Raw genomic sequence first — 27,968 nt, 5'->3', positions numbered from 1 at the left:
TTAAGCAAATAGAAAAATAGCACTGACAAAACAGCATAAACCAAGTGAAATCTCTGACTTTACCCCATTAAAAATTTAGCTTTGTTAGTTTTTGAATGTGTGTGGAAAAAAAATAACAACTTTGTGCGGCGGCCAATTTAAGCAGGTGGAGACTTGTGCCAAAATGGTACCAAATTACACTGCGCCACCTGATCTGAATAAACATTCCCAGCTGCTCCACTCAGCGCGGCTCAACACATGCAGGTTCCTCTGCGCCCGCAGAAAGAGGCACAGGGGTAGCAAAATGGACCAGAGCCAGAAGAAAATTGCATTACACCTGCATTTGCACCTCGGCTGGCTTTTTTTCCCGCATGCACGAAATGGAAAGCTAAGTCGGTTCCAGGGGATTCTAACGTCAGCTAATTCTTCAACAGCTCGTCCTTAGACGTACTACAGTTTGGTGTTGTCTGCTGTAAGCTGTATAGTAGATGGTCTCAGATTTGATTTTTGTCAGCAGTGTGTAATTAGAAAAAAGTGCATAATCGTACATGCAGTGGTGATTCCAGGGCCTTTATAAGCTTCCCATGAGCGTGTAATGAAATTGCTTTCTTGATTTGTTTGTCTTTTGCCCAGAGGTTGTGAGGACAACCAGAACAGACAATGCACAATAAATGTTTGTAGTCTGAGTTCAAGCCAATTGATTGTTGCGACTCTCAAATCAGAGTGCTTGAGGTTTTCGGTGTCTTTAAATGGATTTTATTGCAACCCCTCCCCGTTTGAGTCTATCCCCCACGTCCTGCTCAGGAGCAGGACGTGGGGGATAGACACAAACTGTGGACAATCACATTACACACACTACTGCACCTTGTGCTGTGCTCTACCCACTCACTGTGAAATGTGCAAGCACTGGTGTTTTTTTTTTTGTTTGTTTTTTTAAAAATGTACTTTGTTTCGTACAACTTACTGTGATTCTAATCTAACTTGCGTTCTTCGACTACTTCTATTTTTATATTCAATTTGGGTAAAAGCTTAAAAGTGTCTCTGCTTCACAACGGCACCGTCATTTTTTACCCACTGATGTGGCATTGAGCGTTGAATGGTGAATGATTCTTTGTACCAGCAGCCTTTGTTCTGCCAGATTACCAGTCAGATTGCACCAACTTTTTTTAAAATCAATTTTTCTCATGATCAAACACACACAAAAAAGATATTTTAAAAGATGCTATATTCAGACCTATAACTCAAAGACTACTCTGTTCTGCGCTACAACTTAATTTACTTTAATAAAGTAAATGCTAATAATTATCCTTAGTTCTAAATTTTCCGTATTGTAATACACAAATTGCAATGGAGAGTTGTGGATGCAGCAATGATCAACGCTCCAAGAATGGTTCAGATCACAGACCAGTTCTTCTGATGTGACAGTCTAACTAGGCTTGTGCATAATTTCAAAGTACTTCTGTCTCTTTTTTCTCGTACTTTAAAAACAGCAATAAATTAAAGTGGGATAAAAGGCACTTTTTGCCCCATTACTTTTATTCATAGATTTAATTAACATTTTTTTAGGGTAATACTTTAACAGGATTATGCACTGTTCAGGTAATAGTCCATACAGTTTAGCTTTGAACCCTTTTAAGCAGTTTTAACAATTCAGTTTCTAGTATATATTTTTTTTTTATTTCAGCTATTGCTTGAGGATCAAGTTAGGTAGGCATACACGCACACAGAAAAGTTTCGAACTTAATATTTTGAGTTCAAGACTTACTTGAAATGCTTGTGACACTGGTATCTTTGCCTAAATGAAGTATGAGTGCTGTGCTTGCCCACAAGCATCCAGAGATGAAGGAACTGTATGAATGCAAATACAAAGAAAAAAGCAAACAATGAAATTCCATCATTACAGCATTTTGGTTCTTTAAGCTCTTTGTTTTCGGTTGTAACAGGTCATTCTACATACAACCAACGAGCCAATATGAGCATTGAGGGCTTTGTTGAGCTAAGCTCTCGCCAGATTCTGTTCTCTCTCTTCCCGTTTCTGTAAATCTGCTCTCTCATGTTGCTCTGTTTATTAAGCCAAGCACTGTGATACTACAGTGATCTTCTTTGGTAAGCAAACTACCACACAGGGATGGATACAGGAGTAGACTGCGTAGGCGTCACAACTTTTGCTCAGATATCTGAAAGCCTACCAGTCTGTAGTGCCGAGCCTCTGGGATCCACCTCCAGATTGCTTTTAGTAGTGGTGTTATGTTGGCATAATTCTTTGAAATGAGTGGAATGAACCTTTTATTTATTTATTTTTTATATTACTGGCTGCATACTAGTCAGCCCTTTTGCTCATGAATCATTTTTGCAATGCAGTGACTTAAAAGAAGCTACAAAGTTCCATCAAAACAGAATTTTGACCACAAAGGTTTCTTTAGGCGTTAGATGCCATAATTCCAATGGCCGACCCATTGAGATGGGCTTCCCTTTCCCATACCTCACCATACGTCTTTTACCTCCAAAGACAACTAAATTGCATTGCATATAAACTTAAAATCCAGAGCGTACAGAGTGCTGAGTGTCAGACTGCAGTGCATGCACAGGTCTGAGGCTGCTGACCATCTCTTGTGGGACTAGAAGTTGCTGACCTACATCTGCTGACATTTCCAAATCCCAGCCCCTCGCTGTGAGCCATCCAAGCTCGTGCCTACTCAATGATGATTCTCTCCTGCCTTGTTAACTGTCACATATAAAGTCAATTTCATTTCTTGTGGGCTTCTCTTCTTTTTTTTTTGCCGAGGGGTAAAGAATTCATTTCTGTCCATTACTCTGAGCTGCTGTTTCTGCAGCTGCCTGGATTTCACTGCTCCACTGTGCTGCTGTATCAGGGGTATTGTCTTTTAAGAATAGTAACAGTGTCTTGACAGGATTTGTCTTCCTGTTTATGATCAAAAAGGACCAATTGTATTAGTTTTCTCCATTTTTCCCATAACGTTAGCACTCTTTTTTGGATGTTTTGTTGATGTGTTTGCTGTGCAGTCATTAAAAAACATAGAGAGTTATGATTTTACCCTTATTTATTTTAATTAATAAATTTAACTGCAGTAAAGGTAAATGTTAAATTGTTCATTTAATCAATGTAAAAAACACAAAACAGGGTTTGATTTGATTGCATAAAACTGCAGATATCTGCACTTCATGATGAATAATCTATAGGCAAGAGACAAGATTATTGATAATGGAAACTGGCTGCTTTCTGTTCGTACGAGGCTATTAGCTCAAATTCTGTTGACTCCTTGAGTTTCTGTGCAATTTCAGCACTAAGACCAAACCTGGCTACTATGTAGACTATCTATAACAGAAGCCCCAGATGATTTGAAATGATCTCTGATAATTTATCTTCCTTTTTTGTCTCTGTGTTCTTTTTGCTGTCTGAACTGCAAGGGACTCAACTTTTAATATGATGATGCCATAAAAAAAACAAAAAACAATCTCACAGGCAAGTAGTAGTAGTAGGCCAGGGGTGGGCAATTCCAGGCCCCGAGGGCCGGTGTCCCTGCAGGTTTTAGATCTCACCTTGGGTCAACACACCTGAATCACATGATTAGTTCGTTACCAGGCCTCTGGAGAACATCAGGACATGTTGAGGAGATAATTTAGCCATTTAAATCAGCTGTGTTGGTTCAAGGACACATGTAAAACCTGCAGGGACACCGGCCCTCGGTGCCCACCCCTGTAGTAGACTGTAGTGATCACAGGTAAAGGTATGTAGGGAGGTGGTCTGGGTGGATGGACAGGTTTGCAAAACACAAGAGAAAACATTCAAATGCAACCCAGGAGACCTCTGTTTGTTTCCAACTGGTAGCCAATGTTTCTTTTAACTGCGGATGTTCTACTTTTTCCTTGTCTTTATTATTGTAATCATGATATCGAAGGACTGCTGCGCTATCTCCTTTCAGCTGTTTATTTTATCTATGAGCTTCAATCCCAGTTGCATGTTTGCGTAAATCTATTTTACTCCAAACCCTGTCTTCTCTAACATGGTGTTCATGGTGCTCATATTACAAGTGCAGGGAAAAACCGACTAAATGGACTCATATAGCAATTCTAAACTGTAATTATTGTTAACTTTTTTCAACTTTGGGTCTCGAATCACGATTGCCAAGGGACCTTTTCTGTTAATGTAATTAGGCATGATGTTATCTTGTCACAGTGTGTAACAATAGTGGCCCTGCTATACCCTCTCAGCAGAAGATCGCTGTGAGACAAGAGGGAGGTGTGGTACAGTAGAGCAGAACAGCATGCAGATTGAACAGCTTACTGCTTGTGCAGCAGAATACAACACAGTGTCATTGTGAATAATAAACACATACGTGTCGCACACTTTGTTTATGTATATGTATAATTTTCATTACCCTTCATGGTGCCTTTTGCCATCATGGCTTTAGTAGCCACACATGCCGGGTGTAAATATAGCCAAATCAGCTTCAGCAGAACATATTTTGTTTTCCAATTACCTGCCAGCAGAACTGTGTTCACGCCACCATGACCAATTTACAGACTCTGTGTTCAAGCAATATATTTCCAGCACAAAGAGCTTATTATCTAATGTATTTCTAATTCTAGTTATGGTAGATGGTTGTGTACATTTGCTTGCTATATTAGTATAAAACCATGGACTCTGGCAGCGTGTGTGGCTAATGTGAGTCGGTGTATCCCAAATGTATTGTATCCTCTAAAAGCTGAAACTTCATGAGATGCCATCATGTTCTCACATGAATGTGCTGCTTGCTTCTGTCACGAGGCGATGACCTAAAAGTTAATTTACTGTAAATATATTTTACTTGCACAGGGCAACAGTAAGCAAATGAGAACTGGTATGATGAACCCATACTAGCTGGTATAAACAGCAGAAATGTAATAACTAAAATCTGCTGCACCGGTGAATATCTCAAAGACCCCCACATGTGTAATTTGTAGCCAAAGCTGCTTTCCCGTGCTCCTTGATTTATTGACATTAAGCTACTATGCATACATTTTTCTAAAGCTACCTGGCAGAAATGCATATCTCAGAGCAAGCAATAAATAACATAAATCGACAAAATCCTATGCAGGCGCTGAGCAGTTAGTGATCCACATAAAACAAAATAACATCACCAGACTTCAAAAATCACAAATGTATAAATCACACTGAAGTCTCACATTTTCCTCTTTATAGAAAAGAACCTACAAAGCTATGTATGTTCAGACCCATAGGGACAGATAGAGTATTGACAAACTGTCATCATATCAGTGACCTGCAGAATAATTACTCTTAAAGGGAATTTTGATTATGGAATCGTCATACTAATGGTTCATTATTATCTACAACACGACAAATGATGACCTCTATTTTAAAGGAGAAATGTCCAAATGTTAGGAAAAGGAAGAATTTAAAAAATGAAAATTTACTTCCTGCAGCTCTCCTGACCATGAGCTTCACACGTGCCGTAAAAAGGTTAACGCAAGTTTTGGATTCATGCAGGATTAGAACTTTAAACTTCAAGGTAAAAGACCACTCCTTACCCCACTGCACGATCTTCCTTGTTGTTGGACTTTTTAACTACTCCCCTCATCTGGTCTCATCTGTACCAGGTCTTCATGTCTGTATTCTGTCTTTGTCTCACAGGATAACCACTACTGCTGCTTGCATGATGGACTTAAGGAGGTACCCTCTTGATGAACAGAACTGCACCCTGGAAATTGAAAGCTGTGAGTAATGCAAAAGACCCTTCAAAAGAAAATAACATACCTACAGCCATAAGTATAAATTTTTGTTCTCAGTCAAACTGTGCAATGCTCAGAGAAATAGCAAAAAACCCAAGAGCTACTTCTCAGACCCTACAGGCCTTGGTTAGCATGTTAAATGTTAAAGTTCATGACACTACAATTAGAAAAGTATGCAAGAATGCACTGCATTTGGAAAAATAAAAATAAAAACAACATATCAGTACAAACATGTGGGCATGGTGGTGGAAGGGTGAAGATTTGGGCTTGTTTTGGAGACATGACCAGGGACTCTTCTGTATATCAAATGATTGTACAATCAAATGTGAGGCCATCTGTCTAACAACTAAACCTTGTCCGAAACTGGACCATGTAGCAGGACAATAATCTCAAGCAGGATGGATGAAATAGAATCAATGTTGCAGCCTCAATGAACTAAAGCAACTTTTAAGGAGAGTGGCCCAAACTGTGAGGAGGAAGAAAAGTTGAGAATAATTATTTAAAAGCAGTATGGTTAGTTTGGGAGCTTAACTCTATTTTATATTAGAATTTTTGTCATATTTTTACACCCCAGGCCTGATAATAATTTTACTTCATAAACTGATGCATAAAAGGTTCAAGAGTTTAGCATAATGCAGACAGCCCCCAGTATGCTCCACCCTAATGTTCAACCATGACTTTTTGCTGGCTAATCACTACAATACAGGTAATCTATATTGAATCAGATGCAAATACAGAAAGTTTTATTTTGGTTTATTTTGTAGCATGAGGAATTAGAAACATATCTGTCATCTTTGCACATGTATGGCAATTGTCTGATGTTTAACCCTCGGCGTATATGACTTCATGACTGCCTTCAGAAAAAGAAAAAGTTGCAGTGCTTGATGATGTGCATTGATTACTCATTTCCAAAAGAGACAGTAATCAATCCAAAAGGGCTTTTAGGGTGCATAGATCAACAAAGAAAGCAGAGGAGAGAAACTAGTATGACCGTAAATGACTGCAAAACTGAGCTGAAATAAAATACACGCACAAAAATTAGATAACTTCTTTGGTTCCTTTCAGTAGTCTGGGAAAACACCGATACACTCGAACTGTCTGCTTTCTTTACAGGAAAAGGGAGGAAAATTGAATCTATTTGGATGACGACATCACTTAAGTTGATGAAATAGGAAGTGAGGTCGAGATATAGTTCCTATTACTGGCAAAATCTTTTGCCCCGTTGCTGCCTTTTTAATGTTGCGGCTAAGTTTTGGCTGAGCTGAAGTCCCAGTTTTAATAGTCACAGTCCGCCATCACCGTGACGGATGGACCAAGCCAGCCGTGGATTATTCAGTGGCAAAGGCCAGTAATTAATACTGCAAACCGTAGTGAACTTTCAATGTGTAACATAGTGTCCGCATTAATAAATAATATACTAACTCTACCCATCACATCCACATCATACATTTCAATGAATAATTTGTACATAAGACATGTAACCAATATATCGGTTGCAAGAAGGCAGTAATTAGTTACTGGTTAGGTTCCAGTTAGCACCAGATTCAGGGCTTATCAGCAATGATTCATTTAGAAGGTAGTCTGGACCCAGATACTTTGAATAAGGTAGTGTGATTCTTTCAAAAATAGGAACTTATCCAATATGTCCTAAAGGGGCAGTTTGACATTCTGGGAAAGACTAATAAGTTAGCCATGCTCACTGAAGGATTAATAAACAGTCTTACCACTACCACAACACAAAGCCATTAAACAATACTTGTGTTAACCAATAAAACAAAGTAAAAAACAATCATAAACTCAAAGTAGCGTGTGCTCTACCCATAATTTGCCAAAAGATGCACAATGCAAAACTACAAACATCAACAAAGTATCAAAAAAGACCAGGAAAGGTTTGGGATATTTATCAATTTCCTGGTCTCAATCCAACAGAGCATGCTTTTCAGTTACTAAATACAAACCTGAAGGCAGAGAGAACCACAATCAAGACTTCAGCCAGTCAAAGGATTTTCATCCAAGTATAAAAAACAATCCTTATATTAAAAATTGTGTTAATTATTCATTTTGATCCTCTGAAAACGAGTGGGCTGTGTTTAAAAGTGTCTGTAATTCCCAAATAGTTACTGAAAAAAAAGCCCTTGAAATAAAAACTAAAAGTCTGCACTTCACTTTAAACTTTCTTATAAAATACAACTCATACTTTTCCCCCAAATGCTTTAATTTCAATAAATCATTATCCGAGAGAAAAATATGCTTGCAGTGTAATTAAAAATTGTATTTGCTTGATCATTTTCATTGACCGTTCCATCAATCAAATCCAATTGCTCAATACACCAGATATTTTGTGGTTCATGTTGTTCAAGATAAAACTGCCTAGCGTTTACCCTCGGGGATTTCAATAAGCAATCAAATATGGACAGGCTGTGAATTAAAGAGTTGCATGAATTTCTGCTATTTACACCCATGGAAGCTATGCACTAGTGAATGGTGCACATTAAACATCAGTTTGATTTATTAGTCAGCCACTTGTTTCAATTTCATGGACAATGTCCCATTTCCTATAACCTAAAAGAGAGATTTAATAGTAATGAATCCTGGTCCCTTACTGAATGCAGTCCAGGTTTGAGCACAGAGTAGTAGAATGTGAAATGGAGCAATACTTCTCAGACTGAGAAACGGCTCTTCAGTGAACGCATGCTGGCCTACTGACATAAATCTAACTGTGGTCACTTTCAATTGCACTGCCAGTTGAGAATATGTGGGAGCGTCATACCTATGATACAGTATATGTTAATTTATGTAGATATTAATGCATACGGGGCTATATCTTCACAGGAGATGGGATAGTGAAGCATGTGATTATGGATTGGTAGATTTAAGTCTTAAGCAAAAATGTGTTCTTCCTGCTCCCACTGCCTGACTACACTTAACCAAAGCACCAAATGAAAAACTGTAACAAAAACATGAAAGTTTGTCACACATAAATGTTCCAGATTGAGAAACAAATTTTAATATTAGACAAACATAACCCAAAATACAGTTTGTTTGTTTTGGGGTTTTTTTGTTTTGTTTGGTTTTTTTGGCCTGTCCCGTTTGGATCTTTAGCCATCAGAATTGTTGTCTGAAGGCCAAAAAAGATGCCTAGTGGACTTACTTTACCAAGTGGATCATCATGGCCTTGCCATATTGGTCCATTTGATTGACCTTTCATATAATTATGTATTTATTTTATTTTATTTTCAGTTGTTACAGACGGGACAGACATGACTGGGGGATAGGACAGGGAGAAAGAAAGAATGAAAGAAAGAAGGGGAGAGAAAGACAAAATAGAGGGGAGAGAGAGAAAAAAGAAAAGCAAACAAACAAACAAACAAAGAAAAAAGAAAAAAAACACCTGGATCACCTGTCGAGAGAAGAAAAAAAAGAACAGAAGAGAAAACAAACAAAAAAGAACAACATAATAAATACAACACCATCACAATAAACTAGCTAACAGTAGATAACAGTAGATACTAAATATTAAATGTTATTGTGCAGCACGCAAGATCGACAGCGCACAATCAGCTTTGAAAATACAGTTTTTAAATGATGATAGCTTTTATTAAGGAGAAGAAACTATCCGAATCTTCCCGTCCCTATGAAAAACTAATCCCACATGCACTTTTTTGAGCCACCCTTGGCAGCAAGAACTGCAGTCAAGCATTTGCAAATAGTGGCAATGAGTCTTTCGCATCACCGTGGAGGAGAATTGTTCTAATTCAGACACATTGGAGGGTTTTTTTGTTTTGTTTTTTAGCAGGAACGGTCTGGCCCTTTTAAGGTCTTGCCAAAGCATCTCAATTAGATTTAAGTCTGGACTTTGACTGCTACATAACCCCAGTATGCATGAGCTTCAGGATACAAACTGATGGCAGGGAATTCTTCTTCAGGATTTTCTGGTAGCGAATCCTGGTTCATGCTCCTGAAGTAGCAAAGCAACCTCAGACTATCACATTACCACCACCATGCTTTTCTGTTGATATGATGTTCTTTTTTTTTTTTTCTTGTTTTTTTATAAAATGCTGTGTTAGTTTTACAAACCTCAGCTTTGGTGGCATCACCTCACTCACAGACAGACAGACAGACAGACAGACAGACAGACAGACAGACGCTTTTACCATCTAAAAAACTTAGAATTACTTTTTCGTTTCCTTTGTCTTGCAGCTGAATTGTTGAATTGTTAAGATGATCAGAGTGAAGCTATTTTAGGAAGGGAGTCAACAGACATATAAAGACACAATGTTCCTGAACTCTCAATGACTTGAAAGCAGTGCAGGCCCTGACTTATTATCCATACTCATGTATCAGACTTCATACAGAAATGTGGTTGACTTTAACGAGGATTTCTTTATCGCATTTACACCTCCCTCCCCTGACTTCTCATTTGCCCTGACCTTCGCACAGATGGATATACAACAGATGACATTGTATTCTTCTGGGAAGGAGGAGACAATGCTGTTACGGGCGTTGACAAGTTAGAGTTACCTCAGTTCTCCATCGTGGCCACCCAATTGGTGTCCAAGGAGGTCATCTTTACTACAGGTAAGAATGCTTCACATCTATTTAGACAGAACCTGCATACAAGCACAATAAAAATGCAGAAATTTAGAAACTGAGCTGCTGGTTATGGAAGCCTGAAATGGTCCAGCAAACATCTTTTTTTTCACAAATTAGAGATAATAGAGAACTTAATACGATGAAGATGAACAAGTCTCCTTTTCTGGTTATTCATGGAGTTAACTGTCTCATCAGGATTACTCATGCAACACTTCTAAAACTCTTGATTTAGCTTTTATTTATCATTATTGCTATTAAAAGAATCATAACAACAAGAAAACCACTGCTGTGCACAGTGCACCATGAAGATGGAGAGCTATGATGAGAGGGAGGCTGTTTTTTCCAGGAATTAAACTACCAATTAACAAAACATATCTTGTTTACTTTAAACAAAAAGTGCAAAAGCAGCAGCTTTTATACTGCCTTGTACTGTATACTTCTTGGCCTGTGGCAGTGCCTCCTTGCAATCTTGTCAGTTTGCTCGGCAAACGTCAGTGACTCCGGGGATGAGATGTGTTAATTAGAGCGCTTGAGAGAGATAAATAGCTTTATTAGTAGGTGAGCTTTTTCCCCTCTGAATACAGGCATGCTAGCTCATTATCCTTATTTGCAGTATTTATGTTAAGCTAACACTTCACTCTCTCTGTGCTTCGTATTCAGCGTACGGATTATTAATCTTCTCATCGGACTTTCAACAAGCAAAGATGTAAAAGCGACCTTAGACGTGTGACATGAATGTCCTTTTAGTTTTGTTTCAGCTGATTCCAACTTCCCTTAAGCAACCAGACAAGGGTAAACAGAGGAAAAAGTCAAATGTATGATTAATAATTCATTGAGTTTGTCGACTTCCAATAATATTTGTTGCTGCTCTTTATCTGGCATGTACTTTATCACATTTGATAAAGCATTTATGCGAATTTACCAGTCCATTAAAAGATTTACAGGTAATTCGAGGTTGCTACATTTACAATACAATACAAGTGAAAATCATGCAAAGAAAAAAAAAGTGGAAAATTGTCCTTTGGTGAGACGCACTACAGATGCATTATTCTTCCCAATGACTAGATGACAGATCGGTGACTTAAAGGTGGTAAGTCAGGTAACACACTGGTCCAAAGCCAACAACTACAGTGTCTATTGTGTGGTGGTGCATTAGTGCAATGGCACGGGTAACCTTTACATCGGTGAAGCTCCCATTAATACTCAATAAAATTCATGAAGATTTTGAAGCAGCGCTTTTTGCCGAAAGTACTTTCAGCAGAATAATGTCCAACCAAATCCTCTTGGAGTTATAACATCGTCAGTCCAGAGTAAAAAAGTAAAAACCGACACTGGATAACACATTCACCTTTCAAACCTGTGGAATTTCATCTGTTCGGTTCCCAAATGCTCATTTTTTTGTTTAAAAACATGACGAGACGCAACACAGTGGTAAATATGCCCCTGTCGCAACTTTTGCTGACAGTTTCATACTCAAAATAAAATTCTGTTAGACATAAACATGCCCTTGCACGATTTCCAATTAAATATTGTGTTCAAAATGTTTTGCACATCATTGTATTCTAGTTTTATTTATGTTTTTTTTAAAAAATATCTAGTCTAGACAGCAGAGAAACCATCCATCAGTGTTTACATTGGCTGATAGTTTTCCTAGAAAACATTTTCTGGTAAGATTCTGCAATAAATGACTTACGGCACACATTTTCCTTCCTCTCTTAGTGTATAGGCATGCACTGCAATTATCCACCTTTAAAAATGGCCGTTTGTTAATGTTTAGAGGACAGAGAAAGTGCAAAAGAAAAGCAGAGCAGCTCACTGTGACAATTCTCAGAGGGATGCTGGAGCTGCCTGCTGAGATAGGGGGTTGCAGAAAAATCTGCCTCGTTTGCGACTTTCTGCCATGTTTAATTGGAATCGAACTTGTCCCTGGAAAGGAATCCATCGCTTTGGGGAAATTAAGTGCTCCATCTGAACAAATGGAGAAATGACTACCCTGCGTGTTGTCAAAGTGCAGAGTTTGGAACACTTAAATTGTGCCAACGTTTCTCCCTTCTTTTTTCCTTTCTTTCTTTTTTTTCTTTTTATTAATGTGTTTTCACTCTTCTCCTACTCTTTTCCAAAATCATCCATCCTCTCTCCTTACAGGTGCATATCCAAGGCTTTCACTGAGTTTTAGGATTAAGAGGAACATTGGATATTTCATCTTGCAGACATATATGCCCTCCATCTTGATCACCATCCTCTCCTGGGTCTCCTTCTGGATCAATTACGATGCCTCTGCAGCTCGGGTGGCCCTGGGTAAGCCGCAGCCACTGCTGCATTATTAAACTCATAACTATCCCTGCTAGAATATATTTATTATCACAGGAATGAACAACATGTGGCTGTCGTGCAGTGTTACTTGTTCCTGTGTAACTCTGAAGCATATACAGGCAAATGACTTATAGATAATTACAACAAATGCACACCTAAAGGTCATAGTGTCAGATATTTTCAACAGGACATTGCGATCATGTGGAATTTCTTTTGTTCCCAGAAATTAGTCCAAAAATAGAATAACGCAACTATTTCAGTGAGACAGTATTAAAAAAATCTTTATTTTAAATATATTATTTTTATTGCAAATAATTAGTAGTGACATGGGGCCCAGCTACACTACCAAGATTGGTAACTTTCATGACGCTTGTCCAATTTCTCAAGTATTCTCAGAGCATTGTCTGCCATGATAATTGAATAAAGTGCATCAAAATCTTGACTAACGCTATGATAGTAACTCTAAGATGTGCTCAGGGTGGCACGGTGGCACGATGATGGTGCAGCATCCTCTCTTCAAATCCACCCCCCGGCTGGGCCCTTCTGCATGGGGATGTTTTCATGGTCTTTCTCTGGCAGTCCAAAGACAGGCTTATGTTAGGTTCACTGGTGATTGTAAATTGGAGATAGATGTGAATGGTTGGCTGTCTCTCTGTGTTAGTGACAGAGGCCCTGTGAAAGCGGCAAACTGTAACTCCTACATTGGAGCCAATCAATGGACTCTAGTAAAAATATGTATCCAATTACATTTACTTAACAATCCCACTTTTCTCCTTATCTCCTCTAACACGCATTAAAGGCAAATATTAGTTAGATACTGCTATATTAGCAAAGCAATGCAAGATTAAAAGGGAGAAAAGAACACTGGAATGCCATTTTTGTCTAAGTAAAAGTAAATTGCTCACTCCTTTCACCACTTCTATCACCACGCAGTAAGTAACGATACACGATGTACAGTTTGGAGTAAAAGCGTGTACATGTGCAGTATCTGACGGTCTCTGCGTTTTTTTCTGTGTGTGTGTGTGTGTGCTGCTGTACTCAGGTGTGACAACGGTGCTTACCATGACCACTATTAACACCCACCTTAGGGAGACGCTCCCAAAGATTCCATATGTGAAAGCCATCGACGTCTACCTCATGGGCTGTTTTGTGTTTGTGTTCCTGGCCCTGCTTGAATATGCCTTTGTAAATTACGTGTTCTTTGGTCGGGGCCCTGCGCAACAGAAGAAACTCAGCGAGAGGCTGAACAAAGCCAACAATGAGCGCACAAGATACGAAGAGAAGCGCCTGAGGGAACAGGTTTGCATCTTCATCTGCCGCCTCTCTCTCTCTCTCCCTTTTTTTTCCCCCCTTTTTTGTACTCCACCTCTCTGTGTCAGTCAGAGTTCAAGTACAAAACAACGATGTTCTGCACATAAGATTTTGAGCCACAGCCATTTTATCCAAAGACACATATGCATACACTAGTCCCTGAAGTAATCTTCTACAAGCATACTGATGCCACCACAGCCTAATATGCATTCACCGACCATCATCCATTGCTTCTCCCTCAAGCACTGACTGCTTTTTATCGAACATAGCCTTTTTCATTGAGATACCTATTCATCTAACTCAACAGTGGTGTAAACATTCCCATTTCTTATTTAGGTTGTTGTCTATGTTTATGCTGTAGGCTTTATTCACTCTCACTCGGCCGGCCTTATATTTCAGCGCCTGTTTTCCTGCAAAATGAAAAAAAGAAAAATTGGATAAACATCAAAACGCAAGATAAGGAAGCATCAGCACTTATGCAATTTGCCAATGACAGATGCTAAAATGGAGTGAAAAAAGCCCCCCCTCCCCCCTTCCTGTTTTCCTGTGTGTGAGGTACTAAAAATGCTATGCTTATTCAAAAGTTGTTCCTGTTAACTCTATGTCTTATGCCTTGTGTAATTTCTGAGAAAATGTGCTTATTTGCCAGTATTTTTATAGCCGTTTAATGTTCTCTTCATTTTTCTTTCACATTGCAAGGACTCCATTTCCGTGCCGTTTCAAACCAACACCTTCAGGTCATTTACACAGCGAAGAAATCTGTATCTCGAGGAACAAAGAAAAGTTGGGGTACATTTATTTAGCAATCATATCAGCTGTAGGCCAGACCTCACGATAAAGTAACTTTTGTTAAAAACAAAGAAAATAATAATAGCACTAATATATAAAGAAAGTCTTGTTAACTATTTCTGTTGCATGCGAGAAATGACATTCCATATCATCCCTGCATTTTGCTTAAGCTTGACAGCTTGTGGGATGGGAGGGGGGGTTTAACATAAGTATCAGTTTTAATGGGATTAATGGGGCTGCTCCTTGGCATTTCAGCCCTCGCTGAATCTTTGTGTCTTTTGCCGCTTCGCACAGGTGGATGCTTATGGAAACATCCTCCTCACCACGCTGGAGATGAATAACGAAGTGATGCCTTCTGACGTGGGGAGCAGCGTCAGTGACTCTCGGAATTCGGTCATGTCCTTTGACAGCTCCGGGGTCCAATTCAGGAAGCCCATGGCGCCCCGAGATGGCTTCAGCCACCACTCGCTGGATCGGAGCGCCATGCGGAGCCGGGCCAACTGTCGGCTAAGACGACGCTCCTCCAAGCTCAAGTTGAAAATCCCCAACCTGTCAGATGTTAGCACCATTGACAAGTGGTCCCGGGTCATTTTCCCTATCACCTTTGGATTTTTCAACCTTATCTACTGGTTGTACTATGTGAAATGATGTGCATCCCACAAGGAATCATGGGCCATATTTTGAGAGCACATTAAATTGGCTTTGATACAGTTCCAAAATATGTATACACATATACGAGTTGAACATATGTATATGCATATTTCTATATATTATATTTATATATACACATGTGAAATCCGAAAGACCTTTCTGCTGTACAAAGTATTAATAGGATGACTTGAATGTTTAAGAATAATTGTGAAAGAAGAATTTGGAGGCTTTGAGTTTCTTTTTCCTGCTGAAACGAACAAAACAAACACGAGATCCCACCAGGGGGTTTTTGGAACTAAAGACTGCATGATATTTTTGCTAAAAAAAAAAAAGAAAAAAAAGAAAAGGGGAAAAAAAAGAGAAGAAAAAAAGAGAAAGCGAAAGCTCTCGAGAGAGAAACGATGTCTCAGAGTCCCATTGACTTTTTATTGATACTTACTGTAATCAAAAATCCTCTTCTGCAGCTCATGAAATCAGTGGTGGCTTGTCTGTTCAGGCATCAGCTGAGTGAGATCCTTGGCACCCCCCCGCCCGCTCCCCACACGCACCGCTACAGCCGAATCCCCCACCTCCCCCACCCCCGCCATCACCCATGGATAACATGCACGGAAATCTCCGGTTCTACTATGTACAGCAACCTTGTTTGGATTATGTGTTGTTCCTTGGGTTTTTTGAAGTGATATCGTTCTCTTTATCAGACATCAGCTCTGGCCTAATGGTCTCCATTAGAGGGCCGCTCGGATGGGGGACGACCGCCGCATTCTCGACGAGAGTCAACACAACCCTTGTATTCCTTTCTCTTCTCATGTTGTTTTTAGAAACGCGTCCTCGCGGGAGGGTGGGGATTGGGTGGGGGTGGGGGGTTGGAGGTTGAGGGAGAGGGCTCCTTTTTTTTCATTACGGTTAAAAACAAAATACTGATTATTGTAGATATGGTTTTGACTTGAAAAATACTGTGATTTCAGAGAGTGTCAGAACATGTTCTAGAGCTAGGGCATTACAAGATAAAAGAGTCAAAGGTATGCATTACTCATTTTGATTGTTTGGAGAAAAAAAAAGCATATTCTGTACATTTTATCATTCAGTATTCTCATGAAAGTATATTTGTGCTGTTTCTTTCCTCCTAACGACGCTCTTTAGATGCAGCGTTCATTGACGTCATATCCTGCTTTGTGTTTGCTAAGAGGAAACGGAGGATTGCTTTTGTGATTCGTTTGAAATTATTCTGCAGTGAAGATGTGCGAACATGTATATTCAAAAGAGTCAACATATCCGCATACAGTTTGACCAGTTGTCATTGAGTATATAGTATTCTTTTTTTGTTTTGTTTTGTTCGTTGAGCATTTTTCTCAGTGTCGGAGGCTCTGAGGTCGAGATTATTTGATCGGGATAGTATCGGGCAGCACGTTCAGAAGGTGGTGGGGAAAAAAGTATTCAACATTTCAATCTTAAACTCAGTCAGTGCCATCCCACACATGCGCCAAACCCCGAGGATCAGAAACGACAGCCTATAAGCAGGAAGGATCCAGTGATTCTTGGGGGGGAAAGTGTCCCAGAAATAGCCATAAATTGAATGATGTAACAACCAAAAGGCCTACAATCCATATGGATTATTGCTGTTTTGCTCAAACACAAACACACACACCTACACACACACATGCAGACACACACACATTGCATTTTCAGTGCTCAGGTTCATTTGCAAAGAAAAAAAAAAACTCTAAGATTTTGTATTTCATTAATTAATTCATTGTATTTTTAGTTTTTTTTAATAGGCCTGGTTAATAGTGTATATAGGTTGAAAAATTGTAGCCACTAAAAAGCGTTTATGATATTAAAGCAGATAGACAGCTGACACTCTATAAAAGTTTTGAAAGACAGAAAAGAGAGCAGCAACATACACAACCAAACCTAGTAGGGGCATTGGCCCCGGAGAAACATATAAAAGTTACAAAGAGAGCAAATGTGACCTACACACAAACATCTGGGATAAGACTGGCATAGAAGGGCAACATATTAATGAAGTGAAGGTGTCTAAGGTGAGTTAAAATAAAAGGAGTGCTAATCAGAAACCAATTTGTCTCCTTACGTCTTAGTGAAGTTTGTATTGTGATGTGGCCCAAGCCTTGAGCTGAGTTTAGTATTCCTTATTGTGTACATTTTATGCATTGTTGTCTTATTCTCTAGAAGCAAAAAACAAAGAACAATCACTGTTGAATATAAAGCAACCCATGAAATCATACAGAAAGACAACAAGAGTAACAAAAATACATAGTGTAGTGCGTTTATATCGGATATCTTATTTTTGTTCCAGCAGCCAAGTAGTCTGCTGTCTCGGTGATCCTAAAGTCTAATCATGTGGCCAGAACACAGCGATTACTGAAGAAAAGGAAATAGTTATTTATGTGAAAATTTGACCAAGCCCGGGAGCAGGTTCTCTTGTTAAGTGAAGATTACATATTCAGTGGCGTACTGTAGCAAGGGTAAAGGATAGAAAGGGGGTGGGGTCTTTTAAAGTTGCCAAATGAAAGTGAGTTAAGGCTGTCAACAAAAAGCACAGGCAGTGGTTACGACATGCCTAAAAAAGCCCAGTACCAGTTTTAAAATAGCATTTCACTGATTTAGCATTACACTCCTATCAGACTGTCAGACTCTGGATGGACAGTTTAGAGCAAAAAGAAGGAGAAATGTCTTTTTTTAAAGTAAATTATTATTCTCATAAATCTTTTCATGTTAGAGTCTTGCATCTACAGAGAAACTCCACCAAAATGACATCACTTTGAGCACAAAAGCTTTATGCAGCTTCGTTCACATATGCAGTAGTGCCGCCCAACACCCGCCCAACTAATGCTAAAGTGGAGTGCCCCTTGACATAATTATACGCATCCCTGTTACACATATGCTGCAATTTTAACATATGAGGATGTTCTGATGTAAGACATTCAATTGACATCATTACTGTACACAGTCCTCAGTTTTCCAGTCGTTTTTTTGCAGTCAGATTTTGATTGCACTCCCACAGTATGGACAGTCGACATTAGGGGTGTCACGATAACCGTTTATTAGCATTAACTGTGATATTTAGGAACGAAATATGGATCTTGTGCTAATTATGCACATGTAATAAATGTTTTGTCTTTGTTTTTTTGTATGCCTTTGTAGAGTTACACTCACAGTCCCTCATCACTTCCATGCAGTTGTATTATGAGTTTCATTAATTTGCCAAAAAAAAGAACCCAAAATAAACAAAGTTATATTAGAATTTGACTTTTGAATTTTTTTATTTTGATAATGTTGTTGTTTTTTTTGTTTTTTTATCGTGACAGCCCTAATTGGTAAGTGATACACAGAGTTCTCTGAGTTAGGGAGAGAGATATACATATTCCAATTTATGTTGCAGGTTACAATAAAACAAGGGTAATGATAAATGGAAGTTCATACCAGTAACACACAATTTACTAATTTTTGTTTTCAATTTTAATGAATTTTTGTCATTTCATCCCGCGCTGCACACTAACAGCTTGTCAAACTGTTTGAATGGAATTTGGTGGATCTTCGCTAAGAGTTTGGTCAAACTATGAGGCCAGATTACACCGTTTGTTCTAGTATAAACAAGCACTTTTTGTTTGTTAAAGTATCACAACCACAAGTGTTTTTAAGTAAATCGGTGGAACGCGTTTGACTAGGGTTCAATGATTTGCACTTACACTACATTTTGTGATGTAAACTGACACAAGTATCACATTCTTGTTCAGGTTGGTTTATTGCCAGAAATCAATTCAACCATCCATTTTCATATATATATATATATATATAAATATTTTTTGTCAATAGTAAATGCATATCTTTAATAAACACCAAGCAAATACGGAGGGAAAACATTAGCAGCCCTTGCATGCTCGCAGAAGAAGAAAAAAAATACAACAACAACAAAATTCCACCACTCATTTCGGGGAGAACATGTATTACCTGCTTTCTGAACACGAAATCAGCACATTGTTCCCCAAAAAGCTGTGAGGATCTTCTGTTCTATGCTTTCACTTTAAATTTTTTGCTTATATGAGAGAGAAAATAAATTTCTTTTGACACATGTTCATGGAGTGGAGCAGGAGGAGGAGGAGAAAAAATGTGTTGAACTGATTTCAATGTGAATTTTCTTGCCTCTAGTGTATATGTGTAATTACATGTGAATTGTACTGTAAATATGATATCTTTCACTTAATAGTTCTTAATGCATGAACAAAAACATGGCAGTTCGTAATACCAGCTAGCCTCACTGCTAATGGCATGGACAGCTTCTCTAGCATTGGCATACTTCTGCAAACGAAACCTAAAAAATGAAACAGAAGAAATACACGGTGTGAACAAAATAATGGAGAAATCAATGCAAAGTCCTCTGACAGTGAAGGAGTTTCTGGTGGTCCTGAGCTTGTATCGGTTCACCCGTTCCCTCCAGAACAAGGCTAATGCTAATGCTGTTGAAGATGCCTGGAAATTACAGTATGCGGCCTTGGTGCACTCTCAGTGAATGGGAATTTCCTATTAACTTTAGGATTTGCAGAAGATTTCAGTACAGGACACCTGCTGCATTTACCTCAGCCATGGATAAACCACTCAGTCATCCGCAAATCCTCTCAGAAAATTAAGGGCACGATCGGCTTGCTGGCTCGTAGAGGCTAGAGGAGCAGGTTTGCCTTAAGAAGGCGAGTGGGATGTTCTTACCTGTTCCTCAACAAGACAGTCGCATGTGCCCTTGAGCAAGGCATTCAGCCAGTTGCCTAAATGCAACTGCTCAGTTGCACAAATCTGTGTAGGATGGTAGTGAAGTATTTTTTAGCGGGGGTGAGGGTATTAATGCAAAATTATTCCCTGGGTACATGTAAAGATCCACGAATCTCATAGTATTATTAAACTGTTTTGATTAGTTAATGTGGGCTTGTGCTCTTTTCAGTGTTCTATAAAGTGCCACGTTAAATGCCATTACACATCTTACCAAAGTTTCATCTCCAGTCCCCACATTAGCTCGCTTCATGTGGCACTGAAAGAGTGAACCACAACCACGCGAGCATGTTGAACCAACCAAAACACCAGAACAAGGCTGACTGGCTCCTCACTGTTGGAAGAACTTTTGTTGGTGCATTCATTATTTTGTATGTACCTTGTAACTGGTTTTGTTTTGCATGACCTTAGTTTTAAAAGGTTAATTTTCCTACATTTTTACTCCGCACCATCTGATTCATCTCCACAGCCAGGAAGAGAAAGATTCAGTGTTTACATGCTCAAAATTGCACTTGTTTTACAGCCAGTTCTGCAAATCTTGTGAAACAAACTGTTCATAAAACTGGAGGACGTATCGCGCGATTGTGGCAAAAAGCGAATATGTACCTCTGCAAAAGTAACTGTAAATCACACAATTTGGAACAGATGCACCAAGCGGATGCTGTAGTTTTATCAGGTTCAGCATAAGCATTAACATCAAACGCCCTTCAGCTACAAAGGATGTAAAGGATGCTTGCTATTAGCATCTGAACGTAAGCCATGTGACTGCACAGTGAGTTGGTGTTCCCTGTATTTTCCTCTCTAATAAGTTGCCTCTGGTTAAGGTCTGTTGTCGGTTACTATACGAGGATTCCCGCAAAGAAGCTGTGCTGATTCCCACTTACGCATCAGTTTACTGTACCTCCTTCTTTAAAGGAGGAAGAATACATCATGTTTAACCAGTAAGTAAGAAAATTATCCAACACTTTTTAAATTTTGGCAATGGAAGAAAACAAAAAAAGAACCCCACAAGATAAACAGCCCATTATTTTTGCTTTTTCCTTTCGTTTCGGTATAAATTAGTAAATGATTTTTCTTCATTTCTGTGTTCATTTCGAATTTATTGTATTCGTTACATTTGTTATGGATTGTTATTCTTACTGTTGTTGTTGTTTTATCATAAGAAGGAAATGTAATTCATCTGATATACTGGCACTGGAAGAAAAATGCATTTGTTTTTTTGTACTGTAATTGTTTTGTTCACATTGGGCGCTTATTTGATTCAGTTGTTTAATAAGGTGTTTGATTTCATTTGGAGTACCAGTACTCATGAAATCAACATTTGTGTAGTATGAAGTTGTATTTTTTTTGTCAGTGCAAAATTAATGTTATAGTGTCGATCAGCTTTTTTAGGTGTTTGAACAAAATGTGTTTTTTACAAATACAAGGTGTTCAAGTATGTGGTATAAAAAGGGTTATCATTCAAACAACCGACTTTTTACAAATAAAGGCTTATACAGTAAAGAAAGCTAATGTCTTTTCATTTGCCCTTTGTGGACTAATATATGACACCGTTTCGTTTGACTTTTGATTAATTTCTTTTTCAGATATTAGTCCCCAAAAGGTAAATAGCATAAATACAATGTTGCAAAATACGAGGACAAAATCAGGTATTTGCCATTGCTACTCCAGGTTGTTGTCAGAGCTCTCACCTCTTAGCTGGTGTCTTGCTTTTGATAAGGACTGCTGGATATGAAGACAGTCTGAAAACAAAAATTTAAGAAAAATCAAGAGTGTCTTCTTTTAATTTGATTACAAAACATTGCGCGTTTATGAGAATATACCTCCTTTCATACCCTATTTCCTGAATAAAGACGCAAAGTGACTCCTGCTGACAAGTGTAATATTTGCCCCTTTTTCAATTCAGGAACTATTAAGATTCATTTTTCTTTACATTCTTTACAGATGTATGATAATAAATCGTAGAGCAGGAATGCCTTTGTGGGGCAGTTTGCATTCTACAAAACACATGATGATTAATTTGCTCTTTGCTAAGACTCTTTGTCCTCTGGCTGAGGGCATGGTGCTATATATGGTTGCACATTAGGGTTGTTTTTTTCCTGGATGCAGTCTGGGCTTGAACTTTTAGGTGGTGAAAGTGAATAGAATGGGCTCTAAATGTAATTGCACCTTGAGCAAAGACAGCAGTAATGATCCAGAGAGAGATTTAAAATATGTTGCACAAAGGCATCTAAACTTTAAGAAACATTCATTACTGACAAATCAGCGTATTGATTATGCAGATCAAGTAGCACGGTGGGTTTGGAGGGGCTTTGGGATGCAACCTGTGTCCCTCTCGTCAGTCTCATTTGAAGCAACAACCTGAATAAAAGCACATCAGTGTTTTAAATGTAAAGCATGTACTTTTACCACACTACCAACATTCTGTGACCTCTGAATGATCTAACAAGGCTTTTCATGCACAGACAAAATGTATTAACTCGTTTCGATGCTGTTTAAGGTCTGTTCATCAGCTGTGCTTGCAGTCATACTCAGAAAGCACAATATTTTCCACTGTGTGAAAGCCATGTTCCTCCCAAAGTGCAAAGACATTCAGTTCAGGTCCACCAGAGGCTTTAAATAGCCTTGTAGGTGTGAATGTGTTTGTCTACATCCATGTTAGCTATGTGATAGACTGGAAACATGTCAAGGTGAGCCCTTGTCAGATCCCTAGTGCTTGCTGAAATGGATTCCAGCCCACTCCTGTGACTGTGGAGAACATAAGGTTTAAGAAGTGGATGGATACTTGCACTTTATGTGTCTTTAAATACATGTAGCTATCTGTGTAGTTGCAATTGAATGGAAAAAAATATGGCTTTAGAATAAGTAACCAAATCAGCACATACCAGAATGTGCTGTTATTTGTGTATCAGTAGATTTAAAGAGTCATCAGTTCCAGGCCTCTTAATGATTTTTAAACACAGATATCCTGAGATACTAACAATTCAGTGTTGTGCATCATTACAAAATAGACTAGGTAAGTCTATTTTAAGTCCTTATTAGCTTCAAAGTTCAGCTCATTAGTCAAGTTCATAACAGAAACATCGATGCTGCATTTATTATCCTCACTGGTGGCTTTGGCTGGGGACTGGCTTTGGCTAATAGATGGATTTTTCATAATTTCCAGATGGGTTGCATCACCGGTCAATAAAATATTCACGCAAAAACTCTACTTCTATATCTTATTACCTCAGTTAAGAAGCTTAATAGAGTTGTTGATCTTTTACCTGTTTAGATATATTGCCGGCCTACAATAACCTAGCTGCTTAAGCTAACATGTCTACTTGGATTGAATCATATTTCTGAGAAAAGGTTTTTCTCCCAAGGCCTAAATACAAATGCAAACTTAGGTCATCCAATTCAAGGAATTCAGATACACACTATTAACATGAATCTATTTTGCCTTTCATGCCTGGTGCCCGCTAAGCACTTGCATGCTACTGGGGATTTATCGAATTTCAAATAAGATGAACTTCAATCACAGTGCGTGGTGTTGCTCTGCACACAGCGGTGGTAGCATCGTTGCCGTTGACACATCCTGTTTGGAGCCGCAGTAAGACTCTATACCCATGCTAACTGCAGTGTCATGTGGCTAGATATATAAATAACAACGCTTGGGCTAAAAGCTAACATCAACATTTTTTTTTACAGTTTCTGTAACCAGCTAATTAGGATTAAACAAAAGGTAGAAATTAGCCTGGAAACATATAAATATTGGACTAACTTAAGTTTTGAACCATCCAAAGAGTAGCCTACAGGTCAAAGACCCCCTCTAATGAATATGACACTTTTAAGCCATTTCTACCATGTTAGCCTCATTGCCTTGGAACATCATGAAGAAAAAGAAGAAAAAATGTGATTTTGACATTTTAGACATTTAGCAGTCAGTTTGGTGTGATTGGCAAACAAGGTTTTATCTAACATTAGCAATATATCAAAAGCTGTTTCTCTAAGGAGAGTTAACTAAACTTATGTTAGTGAAACGGAGGCTTCACTGCCTGTGTTAATCTAAATAGTTACCATGTTTTCGATGAAACATTCTTTCAATTTATTTTTAACAGCTAGCAAGTAACCGTCCAGTGTACTTGAGCCACCTTGGATTTATTTGAGTTTCATCACTTTTCCTCATAACTTGCCATAAGAGCACTCTCTCCGTTTTCCATTTACATATTAACACAGACAAATATGTGTTCCTCTTCATCCCTTCCAAAGGATTAGTCTTCTTTCTTTTTTTGTTTTTCCTGTGCTACTTCTTTTTCTAACAGACATGACTTAACTGTGCTCACCAGTAGGCCTGAAGACATTTTGACCTTTTGTACTAGAATAAAGCGCAAACGTAACGAATATCTCTGACCTTGGCAAGTGTACCAGCAGGCCATGCTAGAGTAAATACCAGTAACCTGAAACTGAAATAGTGAAATGTATATTGACAATATTTGTTTCTCTGTTTCTTCGTTTGTTTGCATACTTATTTTTTGCAATGTAATGTAATTTTAAAATTGGGAGGCACGCAGACCTCTGCATGGAGCCTCAGGCTCACCATCCGATGATGAAACTTACCCAAGCAGACACTAGCATACTCGCTGATGTGGAAAAGTATAACATGCCTTTAAGTCTTTATATTTGAGACTTTATTGTTTAATATATGCCAATGTATATATTTAAGATTATTCATAGTGTTCAAAAAGCATTTTTAATAAGCCACTGATGCACAGTGATCCACTTATTTTTAACAAAAGCAAAAGAAAAGAAATGCTTTACTTACGCTGTAGCAGTTTGGATAGCAGTTGTAAGCCTCGGACATGCAAAGCAGGCTAGCCATTAAAATAGTATCAACAGCCCACCTCTTTCTTCTTTTTCCCATGTTCCCTATTTTTCTGCTCCATATCAGTTCTTTTTTGAGGCATAGCTTTTTTTACTATGAATAATTCACAGGGCCAAGAAAAGGCATGCAGTAACACGGTTAAAAGGAAAGAGAATCGTCTCAAAATTTCAAGCATATACTGTAAATATTACACTAATGTATATAAACGATATAGTAAGTAAGAAAATGTAGCCTGAGATTTTAGTTTACAGTTTGTTTGTTTGTTTGTTTTTTTTAAATACTATTAAGGCTAATGTACCCTTTAGCTAGGATTTACTTATTACAATATTGTTTCTCGTTGGAAAGCCTTAAATAAAAAGAAAATAACTGGATAGTTTGAAACACGATACTACAATATTAAGTTGCAAATGAAAGAAGAGCACATTTAGCAATGTAAAACGCATTTATGGGCAATACTGTAGCAAGCGTGGTTAGATTAAACAAAGATACTCTTATTCCAAATCACCTGACATCATGCAGGATGGTTTTCTTTTTTCTTTTCCTTTTCTTTGACGTTAGTTTCTTCATTTCCGATTATAATGTGAGATTTAGGTGAATCTGACTACTTATTGTTTACTTCAAGTGACCTTCATCCTTTCAGGCTGATTTGATATGTAGCTGTGACAGACTTGGTGTGTTTTCGTCGATGTTGTTGCTTAGCCTTCTCTGGTCGCTCTGGCCTGTGTAATGATGCACTGCTGACGCGTCCTCCTTCAGATACGATGGAGATTTAATGCACAGGTTTGTCTCTTCCTAATTGATTTCTTTTAATTTACTCTTGCTAGACTCCCCCAGACACTTCAACGGCTGATTACGCTGCCAAGTGAGTTCACCTTGAGAAGAGCTAAGGTTCACATACAGTATAAATAATATGTCTAACACACAGTTAACTCATGATTAACCCATGGCCTGTTACAGCTTATTAAATATGCTGGAGAAAAAAAAATCATGTCATGTGTCATTGATCTATTTTTTTAGTGTACACAGACATTTTTGCATGTATTTTGCAATTTTGCTGAATTTACCCATATTTTCATCTCACTTTCAGCACACAGGCTCTGTCTGCATTGAAGTGCACAGCTTTTCTGAGGAGATGGATACTGGGCTGGTGAAGTAGCTCAGCGAAATGTGCCTTCCATTTCCGTGTTCTATTGTCAGCTCTCCATATAAAAACATAAAATATTGAAAGGGTGCATTAGCATGGATCAGAAATTGATGGCTGTTTCTCTCAGAGGGGAAAAAAACAGCAGTTAAAAAAGCACTGGATTCTTTGGTTTGTGGTTCAAACGACCAACTTTGTTTCATATGTTTTTAATAAATCATCTTTACTAGTTGTAATTATTGCATTTATGCTTGACCTAGCGTCAGCCTCAACAGATCAGTCCACTATTCCAAGAAAAGGTCACGTGACCGTGAATCAGCTCGGATTGGTTGAATGGATAATGATCAACTATTCAGCTAATAAACACTTGCATCTGTTACTTTAAGCATCATGTTCATTCTTTAAGCATCTAGTCTGACATGATCTCTGCTATAATACTCAGTGCACAGGTGTTTTCCTTTTACAGTATGTTCATCAGTGTTGCCATGGAGTTTTTGTTTGGGATGTGAAAAGAGAGTGAAGAGATGAGAAGGAGTGGAAACATAATGTGTGTAATATTAAAATATTAATATTAATATTAATATTACTGTGACCATGACTGAACTACTAAGACCACTATGTAGGAAACCCTAAATCTAGGAAAACACAAAAAAAGGGTTAGGTCATGACTACGTATCCTAGCACTGCATATTTTTCTGTTTAATATACCCAAGTAAGAATATGCCAAAGTCATTCTTAAAAAATAACCTATAATTTGTGGCTAACGACAGCTGATTTTTATCTCTAAAATTTGCTTCATCCCCTCAATAACGACCAATCCAAGGTCTCAGTATTCTACGCTGGACATAAAAAACTGTGTGAAAATCTCTTCAAAACATTAGTGTACTTTGTGGAAAACACACATTTCCACTTGGCAAGAACCATCTTTCAGTTAAGTGTTGAGAAGATCACGACTCGAATGCATAAAATTGTACTTTTGCTGGCAAATCTAACAGCTTGCCTCTCAATTTATTTTGGCATTTCCCTTGTTGCTAAAGGACAGATTTTAGACGATCAAAAATGTCATTAGACAAAATGGATATGGGGACGTTATGCATCTTCTGAAAGCATAACGTTTCTCTGTGCCAGAAAGGGTCATCTGTGCGATTGCTCCTTTTCTTTTTCTTTTTTTACTGCCGGCATTTTACAAAAGTTATAGCCAGAATGCAGCACTGACAGCCTGTCGATTAGACTGTTTGCTGATGTAAGTGTACTCCCCTTCTGCGCCCCTTGTTTCTCTTCCTGAGACAATTCGTCACAGGTCGCCCTCTTCAGTGACAGACTCTGAATTTCAGAGATGACAAAAGTATCAGGAGATGTTGCGTCTGACTGACTGTCCCACTTCTTTAGGTTTGTTTGCACAGTTGTGTCAATCTTTGTGAAAGCGGCGTCTCATGCTAGCATTTGATGGCAATGTGAGATGATAGTTCGGTGTCACTGCGTGGGTTTTTAGAGGTAAGGGGAAAATAAAAGAGCAATGCAAAGGAGACCTTTTTATCTGTGTTAGTCAGATGATGCTTCACACTACACTGTTCTTACTCTCGCATATGACTTGGTTTTGTACCATCACTATTTTTGGAAGTGGTAAGGTTGCTTGGTAGCTGTGGGGACATTAAGCGAAGCCACGCTAAATGCCTGGCCTATATATTTTTGTTATCCAAGTGGGAGAGGAGGGTGAAGAAGAGCCAGGCCTGCTGAGGTTGAGGAGTGTGGCATTCTTGGCTCCATTGCATCAAGCTCCCCCCACCCAACATGCAC

The 27,968-nt window shown here is 38.5% G+C and overlaps 1 protein-coding gene across 1 annotated transcript in view; it reads left to right on the top strand.

The window, feature by feature from the left end:
* Positions 1-16,103, top strand: part of gabrb4 (gamma-aminobutyric acid type A receptor subunit beta4) — a 53,396-nt gene extending 37,293 nt beyond the window's left edge. The window contains exons 5-10 of the mRNA XM_031751132.2: positions 5,633-5,715; positions 10,171-10,308; positions 12,469-12,621; positions 13,679-13,935; positions 14,647-14,736; positions 15,031-16,103. Of these exons, the coding sequence (XP_031606992.2) occupies positions 5,633-5,715; positions 10,171-10,308; positions 12,469-12,621; positions 13,679-13,935; positions 14,647-14,736; positions 15,031-15,384 (1,075 nt within the window). The 3' untranslated portion in view covers positions 15,385-16,103. The remainder of the gene's footprint in view (positions 1-5,632; positions 5,716-10,170; positions 10,309-12,468; positions 12,622-13,678; positions 13,936-14,646; positions 14,737-15,030) is intronic.
* Positions 16,104-27,968: the final 11,865 nt, after the last annotated feature.

Source organism: Oreochromis aureus, linkage group 10, assembly GCF_013358895.1.
Source record: "Oreochromis aureus strain Israel breed Guangdong linkage group 10, ZZ_aureus, whole genome shotgun sequence".
NCBI classification, from domain to species: Eukaryota; Metazoa; Chordata; class Actinopteri; order Cichliformes; family Cichlidae; genus Oreochromis; species Oreochromis aureus.
This window is presented reverse-complemented; position numbering and strand designations above follow the sequence as displayed.